This window comes from Pseudopodoces humilis, chromosome 4, assembly GCF_049639895.1.
Source record: "Pseudopodoces humilis isolate 2021_Gansu_Grassland_sample_001 chromosome 4, ASM4963989v1, whole genome shotgun sequence".
NCBI lineage: Eukaryota > Metazoa > Chordata > Aves > Passeriformes > Paridae > Pseudopodoces > Pseudopodoces humilis.
In genome coordinates, this window is record NC_142203.1 from 6,755,471 (window position 1) to 6,767,679 (window position 12,209).

A 12,209-nucleotide genomic window follows, 5' to 3' on the forward strand; every position below is an offset into this window, starting at 1 on the left:
AAATTTCAGACATAAAAATGAACCGGCTCAGATAAGCTCACCAAAGAAAGTAAAGAGGCCTACCCTTGTCCTTTGATGAACTATATGAGCTAACAGTGGACTGACCAAGGTTTTATACTATGCATGATACTGAGGTAAAATTCTTTCTACCCAGAGACAACAGATGGGTACATACAAATGAACAGATAAAACCAAACCAAGACAGGCATAGCTGGATGTCCAGAACCCAGAGGCAGACAGTCCTCTGTAGTATCTACTCAAGCCAGGAGTCAGCTACAAGTGTCTGCTGCCCTGTTACAGGATGAGAATGCTTCATAACAGGAGAATAAGAATGGAGCTTGTAGACAAATCAGTCTTTATTCAAAAGCTCTCTGCAACACATCTTTGTCACTGTATCATGAAAAAAAAAAATTTGAAGGAAATGAAGCTGTAAAGTGTCCTGAAATAAAAACAATGGCAGTGCTTGCCTGAAAACAGATAGTATTTGTAGATAAGAGAGATAGAAACATTATTCTTGATTAGCAAACACAAAGTTCCTGCGTAAGAAATACAGAATAAATTATATTGTAGTAGAAGAAATAATGAATTAAAAGTAGTGTTTCAAGCAAAACTGGAAAGTAACATATACCTAAATATCTCTTCAAATGAAATACAAAATTAGTGTTCAGCCCTTACTACATATATGCGGTAAGGCTCTAAAGAAGATGTATTTTGTGTGAAAACGAGATGGAAATGTCTTTTCCTTCTATGGCCACCACAAACCCCCAAAACCTTAATACATATTTGATGAGTTCACTGTGGCAGTTACAATTAAAAATGATCTTAGAGTATCTGAGCTTGTCACACAGGAGTTTGGAAAAGCTTCTAAATGGTAATAATTAAAGCAATGTCAAGTTTCTGCTTTTTTGAAACATCAAGTTAATTATGTTTGTTAAGGTGTGGTTGCATGTAGCATAGCAATGCACAGTATAATAAATAGCTACAGTGAGAAACATGCACATGCATTATAAATAAGCACATCAATAAGGAGCAAATGCAACGCAATAATAAGACAAAAATAGCTGTGTCACCAACCATAAATTTCTAGAGAAAGTAGGTACTTACAGAGATTTAGTAAGTAAAAAGAGTAGTTGTACATGGTGGAAGAAATGGAGTTTGATTATCTCCTACATATTTGTGATTTTATTAACTGTATTATTGTTCCTCTTAACAACCTCCCCCAAAAGTAACAGCCATTTGAGCCACTGAATCCTGGCTCTCTGCTTGAGCCCAGTCTATAAATCCAGTTACATAAATAAACTAAGTCAATGTATGAAACAGGAATCTGAAGAAGTAAATGTTTGCCTGGCGTGGCATCTTTTCTGCAGCTATGTGTTTGATGAAATAATATATTACCACTTTCTATAGATCCTATTTCTTTCACTCCTATACTGTCATAACATGCTGGGATTCAGAAAATAACAGGATATTAATTATTATTTTTCCAAAACTTACAATAAATATAAAGTAGTCTGTATTTTCAAAAAGATAGAAATATTTACTGTTTTGACAAGTATTAATAAACTGTATTCAGCTTCATTCTCAGCTAAATATTAATCCCTTTAATTTAAAAATGACATGGATTCAGTTCTTGGTTAAAAATCTGAAGAAAGAAAAGACAGTCTTAGAAGATGATTCAGAGATATTCAAGCCAAAATATGCTTGCAGGAAGAAAATGAACATATAAGAAGGATTAGTTACATCTAGTAGAAGAAAAAGTTGTATGTAGACATTTTATGAAAAATACAGTAAAAAACATCTGAAGCCTGAGGAACACAGTTATCAATAAATGAGGTGAGTATAATGTAAAGTGAAATGAGATTGGGACAGTTCTTACTACAAACACAGCTCACTTAACAAACAATACTGTCATTGTGAATAAACATTTAGTATCCATCTTAGGGGAAAAAAAAACAACAACAACAAATAAACAGAAAATATAACCACCTCCCTCCCAAGTATTTTCCCTCCCCACAAATACAAAACCAAAAAAAGCTTCAGCAAAACCCATCAACCTGAAGTCTTCTGCAGAGACAGTATCTGAATGAGTATTTATGACTGATTAGTTGAGCTAGAATTCAAGAGCCAAAACCTAGGTAGTACTAGGATTAAGAATCTATTAGAATATAGACTATTTGAGAATTCCAACAACTATTAAGAATTTCACCCTATCCACCCACTAGACATGTGAGTCTTACACTTCAGGACACTCATGTGGTTTGACCCTGCCATTAAAATTTACAGCTTAGGATGGGGTTGGGGGAGAAAAAAAGTATTTCAGAGATATAAATGAAAACAAACTTTTGGTAGATATTGTGATAACAAAAACTCTCCACAGAAATTTCACCAGTGATGCACAATTATTTGAATGAATTTTAAAGATCTGCACATGTTACACTTCACATACTCTCCTTTTTTGGGGAAGTTTCACAAAGAGCAAAAAGCATCCTGTTCTTCAGAATTGTTTTTGAGGAAAAGATAGAATTATATGTTCTGGAACACTAGGAAAAGCTTGTAATGGCAAAGATGTCAGATGGTCAAAACTTTCTCCTCCAGTGGCTCCTGAAGTCAATAATAAAATATGGCTTGACAACGAAATCTAGGTCAGTGTATGAGTCACACTGTAGCTGATTACATATATAAACTGCATAATACCATCATAATTTTTTCTGACGTGGTTATTTTTAAGCTATTATAACAACTACCTTCTGAGTAACTGGGCTAAAAACAAGTGTGATTGCACATCTAATGAAACAGAAAGAGAACTACCACTTTAACACTGAAACAGTAACATGAATCAGAAAATATTATGAATGTTCAGATATATTTTGAAAAACAAAATTCTGGAACATTCTAACTATATGAAAGGGGAATTCCAGATACAACACCAGAAAGAAAACGTTTCCTTAAAACATCTTGCTTGGCTCCTGGGGCTTGAGTACATTGGATCAGTTGGGACAACAGCACCTCTTGGACTGTGCCTACACCCCACAGCTCTGATTCCACTTTCTATGAAGTCCTTTCAAGAGTGTATAAGAACCAATGGCCCTTAAAGTCTTCTGCAGCCATTTAAAACCATTATAAGCTCAGCATGAAGAGTTAGAGGGAAAGGAAGATGGTGGAACACAGGTTTCCAAAGCACCTCAGGAATTTTTGATTGTAGTATGTAACTGTCTCTTCTCCTTTGAAAGATTCTCAGGAACTTGCACAGAATCTTTCAAATCTACAGTAAATTTTTAACAAAGAATTTTAACAAAGAAAGGGAATTACACTGTTATTCTTCTGAGATGATACTTGTATCACAAACAAGTTGGCAAACATATGCAAAGACACGTGTAAATAAATATTCTGCTAACTAGAGAATCACAGAATTGTTTAGGCTCCCTTTACTCTAACTGAGGGAACTTCAAAATGTTTTCCAATGGAGTGTTTTGGTCTGAAGCAGCAGCTGTTCTGAAATTGAACTGGTGGCCAACTCCACTCAAGGGGGCACTGTGTTACTTTGCAGAGCAATCTCAGTGTGTGTGTACCGGTTTCCTTTTAGAAAGAAGTAACCAAGGAGCTTCCCTGAAGTATGGAACCATACTCTAACCCATCACATCTTGATCATGGTCTGAATGGATGACTAACCTTTTATCTCTGTTCTGACACAAAAATAAATTGCATTGAGCAGGGACTGGACTGGAAGAGTTCCAGATGTGAGTTACTAGTGAGTTATTTTATGGTTCTACAGAAAGCACCAAGGCTGCACAAAATGTCACCGCAAGCACTATGGCACTAACTGATTTGATCTGCTTCTGTTGTTTCAAATTATTTTCTAATGTAAACATAGATTTCCATGTCCAATAACCAGGTCCACATTCTAATTTAATACAACACAAATTACCCTGGGTACTAAGGAATTTTTGGGTGGCAGTATAGATCCTGCTGCAGGTTTCCTCTTGCAAGGATGGATTAACCTGTGCAATGCTTGTTGACACAGTCAGACTGCTGCTGACCTCAAGTTAGCTTGGGTAGCTGCACATCACACTGATACATGCAGTTAATATGCAGTCTGCATTATACATAATGAGGAGCTAGAAAATCATAACAACATGTGCAACCTGAAAGAAAAACAACCACTGTCAATCATTAGATGGTGAAAATTAGCTTTAAGCTTGATATTATCATCCTCTCACAGTGGCTAATGATATCCATCATAAACCAGAATTAATTCAGATTTATCTGCATATTCATTAGGAGCTTGGTATACAACCTCTCATCTTTAGCTATGCAACGGTTTTAAAATATACTCAGTGCTGTCATCATGATTCTACTGCCTCTCAGTATGAAAATGTACATTTGATTTTGTCCTTCTCGAAAACGATAGATTTAAAAAAAAAAAGAGAAAATACAAAGAATGGAAAGAAAATTGAGGTTATTCAAAAGACTAAGATACAAAAAGGCAAACTGAAATACGTGCAAATGAAAAAAAACCCACTTACAACAAAATGGTTTCAACTTTCCTAGAATCATAATGAACTGAAAAGATTTTTATGTCTGGAGTCTAAATATTTCCTCCTGAATCTTATTTCCTGTGAATTCAGCCAGGACAGGAACAGGAGCCAGCTGACTACTGCCTCTGAGGAGCTACCTATCTATCTGAAGCCTTGGGAATCTTTCATTTGAATTGAAAGTCAAGATACCACTCTGGTGTTATGTTAAATAAGTTACAGGTCAGTTACAGACTGGGTAATGTTGCTCCCTATATGGTTAGGCTACTAGAATGTTCATCCCCTATGGTTATATCATTGTGTCTTCCTTTGTTCTCATCTTTGGTTGGTCACCCCCACAGAGCTCCCCTGGTTATTGTTGTTCAGCTTTTGGGCATTGTCCCTATTTTCTTTTATTCCTTATTAAAGTGTTATTTTCCTGGTGCCAACCATTACTCCCTCTCCTATTTATTTTTTTGTCACCCTCTGCCCTGAAATCTGGGGACCTAAAGGTTTTTTGCAGCCACCCCTCACTGTGACAGTTTCTTAAGAAAATTATAAGAGGTTTTCTCTTTCTACTCATTCAACAGAAACAATTTGTCAGCTTTTGTTTAGACTCAGTTAACATTGTTAAGAAGCAGAACTCACACTAATTAGCAGCTTTTTAAAGCTTGTTCAGTAAAAAGTAATTAAAAACAAAAAAAGAGACTTGCACAATGGTACCCCACTTGTATGTTGAAGTGTGAGTGAAGAAGTAGGTGCTGCAGGATTTATGTGAGGAATAGTGAGAGATGAAGTCTTTACAATCAGAATATGCAAGCAAGATGACAAAACTCCCTTGGAAGCTATATTTCCTTAGTTCTACAGCTCATAGAATAATTTCTTTACTGAGTTCCTTGCTGCTGCAACAGAAATTAATATTTACATCTTAATTGGCAGAAAAAATCCAGTCAGTGAATCCTACCACATCTGTTCCATGTCTTCTTTCCAGCAGCAGTCGGAAGACATTCGCTGTAATCTTGTTATCTTGAACACCTTGTCCAAGGCCACGGTTGTCATCCTGCATAAGCCGACGATCCATGATCACTTCCAGCTGACCTGAAAGAGCAACATGAGGATTATACTAGTATCAAGAATATGTAAGGGTTCTATTAAACATAAATAACCTGCCCTAAAATTTAACTTATTTTAAAAAATCATAATATTTCTCTTGAGTTTGGAAGAGTTAGTGATTGATATTGCTAGGACATACAATGAAAGCAGTTTATACCACTAGACTGTGGCTGTTTATAACCTTAAAAAAAATTTTCACAAGCCTTTCTGCAGAATGTCCAGCTTTTTTTACTTTCAGAGTTTATATAACAGTTTGATATGAAAAATTATTACTATTAACTACTATTTGCAACAAGGATACGTGGTAACCAAACATCCAAGATAAGAATCACCCCCAGGTAGCTGCAGTTGTATGGAGAGAACTTCTGTAGAATTATCTTCAGCTTGTACTCCATTCTTTTGTTTCACATTTGAAGCCAGAAGGAAAAATAGCTATCAGCAGGAGTGTATAAATACTCACTTCTTGTATGGATAACTTCACGTGTGGGAGTAGGAAAGAACTTTGCACTGGATAATCACTGAGCATGAAATTCTGAGTTTGTACTGAACTGCAGCACGGCCACTCAAAAAATAGTGCTTTAAGCATGATGTTAAATTATACATAGCCTGGACAAAGAAGTTCACTTTTTTCTCAAGTGTATATCTCCAGAAGGAAACCAGATTGGGGCACGTAATTAAGGCTGTTATAGTTTTTGCACACTGAATCTTCAAATAAGTGTACTTGTTTCCTAAATAAAACTGGAAGACTGAAGTGCTTGTATCCTGAGTAAGAACTCAATTTAAGCTTCCAGAAAAGGCTGCTTACTAAGGCAATCTTTTTTATATTTCAGTGTTCTACAAACACTTACCCAATTTTCTCAAATACTCGTTCTTCCCTTCCCTCGAGTACAAACAGATTTTGTTTATCCAGGGCAGAAATCAGCTGACAATGAGAAAGAAAAAACCTGCTATTTTGAACCAAGGTACTGTTCATGTAACTTTCAGATGGTGGGCTATGCCTTGAGACACACCTGTGTCTCAGATACAGGAACACAGGTACTGAGGGTTGCTTGCCTAAACTATAAGATTTTTGAATTTTCTTCCGTGATCCTTCTGAGCTCCTGAAAGACCTTCAGAAAAAATGTCATGAAGTATACCCAGCAACCACAGAATCTTCAGCTTCATTTCTGTTCTTTTTTGAGGAATACAACATGTCTTCAGTAAAAGGCAGCCAATTTACTAATTTAATGAAATATTACTTAATGATAACAAAAATCAGATTAATTTCTTCTCCTCTTTTTCTTAGTGGGTGCAGAGTAAATATTTGATGTTGGTGTATCTTGAATGACATAATACAGTTTGTCAAAGGGTGAAACAGTCAAGAACTCAATATCATGTCAGGTATGGGATGTATCTGTTGCTCTTTTATTTAACTGGGGTAGGTGAAAAGCCTGTAATGTCCTCTGATAGATCTGAAACAAGTGCTCACAGGAGGTCAGTTTCTCCCTGATGCTTGCCTGCTAAACATGTCAAACAGTGCCAGCCTTAACTTCCTAATTTGATGGCAGAGAGTGGGGGTGTCTGTGGATTAAGATGTGCATTATTTTGTGATGCAGAGACTAAGATCGTTAAAGAACAAATACAGACATTATTATCAGGTAATAGAGCCTCTGCAGACTAATTTAGTCCCCAATACCCGTTTAATCAGTGCTTAACAACATAGGTGGTGTCAGGGTCATTCACAAGATCAGGCCAATAAAAATTTGGTTTTCAGCATGGGGAGGCATGAAATGGGGAGGTCTTGTATCCAGTAGACTTGGAACAAAAGGCTGGTATTTTCCACTTAGGTTTTATTCAAGCATCACTGTAAAGATCAGTGTTAATTCTCTTGCCCTAAAGTGAATTAGGTTGGCTAATACTGCCACCAATCCAGCATGGTATTCACCTTTTGTCAGAACTGATTATTTATGACATTTTTCTTAAAAGAAACTGGGAAGTAGGGTTTTGGTGCAGTTTCTGATGGACTCTTTCTCTTCTGAGTATTCATTCCATTATTATTCAAAACCACATACATTTAAACGGACAATATATATTACAGCAAGGAATTATACATCTTAAATTAGGAATTATATACCTTGTTTTGCCCAGTACCTTTAGCTTTATTTGAATTTGAATACCTCCCCCATTCAATAGACTGAAAAAATGTCCTCTGTTTCCAGGCTGGAGGATCATCATACCCTTTTCTGCTTCAAGGAGCAAGACTGTGTCTCTTTTGGAATTCTTAATATGAATCGTTTTTTTTATTATCATCATATTCATCAGGTTTGTCAAAGTACTCCATTAAATTTTTGAGGTATCATTTTGCTTCAGAAGTATGTTCACTCTTACCCAGGGCCACATTTATCCTTTTTTCCACTAACTCGAATCTTCAAAAAAGCTGCTGTTGTTTTTCCTTGACAGGAAAGTTAGGCTATGCTGTATATACCTTAAGACTGGTGCTGTCTACACTAAAGCAAACAAACAGAACAAAAAACATGATCAGCATCCTTCTTAAGTCCTCTCCTACCTCTCCTCTCTCTCTACAAAAAAAGAATAAACCCTTTAGCTCTGCTGTTTCATTGCTGAGTTCCACCAGAGTTCTTGGGTGAAAAACAGCTGATTCTGACAATTTATTGCTCCTTCTGTCTTTTTCACTATCTTTTTCCTCTGCCTCTCATTTGAGAAGAGATCTTTCATTGAAGATGACAGGTTCTCATGTGGGATCTACCTCTTCCTCCTCTGTTATGGACATATTCTAAAACATGTCAGAGTTGGAGAAACTTACTTCCTCTCTTCAAATGCTTGTAGGTAACTCTGTGAATGAACTAGTTCAGAATACCATGAAGGAGAGACCTTTGCCATATCTATCATCTTGTATTTACCATTTTTCAAGCTTGCAACACCTAGAGACTGAGCTGAATGAAGTGTCAAACGAACGCCAACATCTTGGATATAAGCCATGGTAGTCATGGGATAGATATTTGCTTGAAGAGGCAACTTGCTCATTGTCAGTCTAGGCTGGATCTGCAATGTGAAAACAAACTTCAAAAATGTATGTTCTTTTTATGCAATTAAATTTCAAAGACATTTTCAGACATTTATCCCATGTGCTTTGGAAGACCAACAGCCACAAAAGCATTCACTCAACTGTGTTATTTAGGTTTTTGGAGATTCGTGGCTAAAATTACCACTTTGGAAATGGTAACTTCAATGTACTTTTAGATCAAAGAATATTAAAAAAAAATGTGAAAGATTCATCAAGGGAACCTACAAAAAGGGAACCTACAAAAAGGAATAATCACAGTTATAAAATGAGATAATTTTTTTTCTCCGCTAAAGAGCAAGCAGTGAATAGATTTAAGGTACCAGAAAAGAAATTGTTGGTTTATAATGGGCACTTATTGAAATGCTGTTGAAATTCTTGAATGGTACATGACAATTTAGTACTAGCATTAAAATTATTTTCATGTTTAAACATTCACTGTCTCCAGCAAAATGCAGTAGTACCAGTAACTGAAAAACTAATAGTCCTTTACTCAGGAGTCATGGTCTCCCTTGTGTTTGCAAAGCTGTTTTCAGCAAGAAAGGAAGGTAAAGAAAAACAGTTTTTCTCTTTTGTGTGTGCTGCATAGTTCAAGCTAAGACAATAGTCCTTTGCTCAGATGTATTACCAATAGAAAAACCATAATACATCTGAAAATACATCACTTATTTCCAACACAGCAACAAGCAGCTGCTCACCAGGTCTGGCCCTTATGCATACTTATCACTGTATTATCCAATGGGTTTTATCTAAATAAACAGAGCAGAGGGAAAGAAGGCATGCACATATACAAGTGACTACATGGTGACTTGTCATAACTGGCTGTATTATAATTCTTGTCTTAAGAAGAATATAAAGGAATATTCAACAAACTCCTTAAAAGCTTCTGGTTATTACTTCTTGGTCTGGTTTATAACCATATATATTTTTATAACCAAAATATATTTTATATATTTTGTAAATATATAAAATAACAGGTATTACATATATTTATATGTATATAATTACATATTATATATATATTATATATAGTATATAAATATAAGGTACATTTTTTTAAAAGCAGTTCTTCTAAATTATTAGTGCAATTTGACATGAGAGTTTGTTTAATGCACTTTACATTTAGCAGCTGACATACTAAGGTTTTACAATTAAAAGATGGTAATTACCTGATATCCATTAAGATCAGTAAAGAATCTATTTTCACTGTTTATGTCAGATGAAATTCTCATTGCAAGTTCGCGATTATATTCTCCTCTAATGTCCACAATATTGGAAACTTCAACAGACTGACCTTCCAAACCTAAATGAAAAAGATGCATTTAAAATCTCTTAAAAGTGATTGCCACATGTATGAGAATGACTGTGCTCCCAGGACACAGTGACCTAGTTTTTCCTTTCTGTTATATGTAACCAGATATTGGAAGACAGTTCAGTTAGGTAACAGATGATTGAGCAGTATTTCGAATTCTGTACAAATTGAACAGATAATCTGAGAGAGAGAGAGCACTGAAAGGGAACAGGAGCAATACATGGTAAGAACCAATGTGAGTTCCAGTAAAATCAGTAGGAAACAGCACACAGCTGTTAAGTGTGGTCTTTAAATAAATATGCCAGAGCATATTTAGACCTGGTCAGTAACTTCTCCCCTTCACTCTTAAGCAGCTGTCACCATTCCTAGAAAAGAATGAAGTCACCAGTTTCGTGAGAGAACTGTTCAACTGAGCAGGAAACTGTGAGCAGCTCCTTTAATCAAAGAAGCGAGAATCTTCCTTAAGGACAGTGAATTAATAAATTTGAACTGATGCAACCACAAGCAGGATGCAAAAATTTGTTGTCAGGGTTTATATTTATTAAAAGAAGGATTAGGTGTCTGAAAATTCAGACAAGTTGTGCAGTGAGATTTTTTTTTTTTCTCCAGCACCTTATAATAATAACTTACAAGTTATTATTAAATATTTTTAATAATAACTTGACCTTTTCAAACAGTTCAAGCCACAGTCTGGAGTGGAATCATACCATCATTCAGCATCACCACTTCTACCCTTTCTGTAGTCTAATGGGATTAATGATTGCAAAAATAATTTCACCAAGCGGAACAGAGATATCTGTTTGTTTCCAGATCTGTTTTAAAATCTGAAGGCCACCTGCAGAAGTACAGCAACTGTTAAAATGTTAACATTTACCAATGGCTATTAAACTTCACTGCTAAATGAAAAACACTTGATTCAGCTAATTACTTCTATTTCCCCCAAAACTAGTCTGGAAAATGTGGATTTATACGCTCCACTTTTGATGCTCCCAGTAGTAGATTTTCCAAACATTTCAAGTATTTTTTCCAAATATTTAAAAGCATATGTATGTTGAAGAAGAATACAGTATTTTAGTTTAGACTATCATCAATTTTGTATTGCATAATTTGAGATAATACAAAAATACAGCTATGAAGGAAATAAAGTATGACAAGCTTCTGATAAAAAGATTTAAAAAATCATGCTAATATCAAAAACAGATTCCAATGGCAGCAGAAGTTAAAAAATCACTGTGGTCAATTACTGAACAGAGCTGTCAACCCAGAGTATTTTCTGCCCAAAATCAACAGAATTTTAAAGCCAAAAGTGGTAAAAACTATTTTTTCACCAAAATTGCTGAAGAAGATGTAGGAGTTGGGAGCAGTATCCAACAGCTGGATTCAGTATCCAACAGCTGGATTAGCCACACAATCAGTCTTGCTACCCCTTGACAATCAGGTAAGTTACAAAAGGAGTCCTTATTTGAAATCAAAATGCATTTATACACATGCACATATTGCTTTTTTTCCACATGCTTTGTTACTGTACATATCTAGTAAGAGTTCAAAATACCTTATTTTAATTGCAGTAATGTTATATAAATAACTCCCCTTACAAAGCCAAGGAAATAGACATCAGCAAAACAATGATGCAAAGCTGTCAAGTTTTAAACTTTGAAAAAGAACATTTGAAGAAATTTAAATAAAAACACACAAAAAAGCAAACAGACAATATACAAAATATATTTTGCATCGTTTTTCCTTGTCAAAGCTAGAAGCATGGTAAAGGACTTACCCATGTACACATGTAATGGTGTAAGTATTGAAACATTGTGATGTTCAAAAAAAATATGTCAGAAAAACCAAAGGGAAAAAAGTACATAGTACACTCAAGAGGAAAAATAAGTACTAGGAATTAGCAAGCAAGTGATCTTCCCTGACAACTCATTTTCTATGAACTGTGAAAGTAAAAAGCAAATACTTCTAGCAGGAAGTAAAATACTTCTAGCAGGCATTTAGTAGCAAATTAAAGAAAAAGGAGTACTACAGAATAATCCACTTTAAAATAACAACCTCACACTGACCAAAAAAAAAAAAAAAGCCTTTCAGGCTTTTTCCCTCCCCTCCACTACAATAAATATTGTCCTGTATAAGTTCTGTCCTTGCTGAGAATTTTAGTTTACTAAGACTCACACAGGAGTGTGAGTAACTTTCTTTCCACATTCCTGGCAAC

The 12,209-nt window shown here is 35.3% G+C and overlaps 1 protein-coding gene across 2 annotated transcripts in view; it reads right to left on the reverse strand.

Moving 5' to 3' along the window:
- The window catches only part of MAN2A1 (mannosidase alpha class 2A member 1), a 114,132-nt gene that overhangs the window by 16,131 nt on the left and 85,792 nt on the right, over window positions 1-12,209 (reverse strand). For both annotated transcript variants that reach the window (XM_014258751.2, XM_005529989.3), the window contains exons 17-19: window positions 9,855-9,988; window positions 8,525-8,666; window positions 5,476-5,609 (exon numbers count right to left, since the gene is read on the reverse strand). In XM_014258751.2, the coding sequence (XP_014114226.2) occupies window positions 5,476-5,609; window positions 8,525-8,666; window positions 9,855-9,988 (410 nt within the window). The remainder of the gene's footprint in view (window positions 1-5,475; window positions 5,610-8,524; window positions 8,667-9,854; window positions 9,989-12,209) is intronic.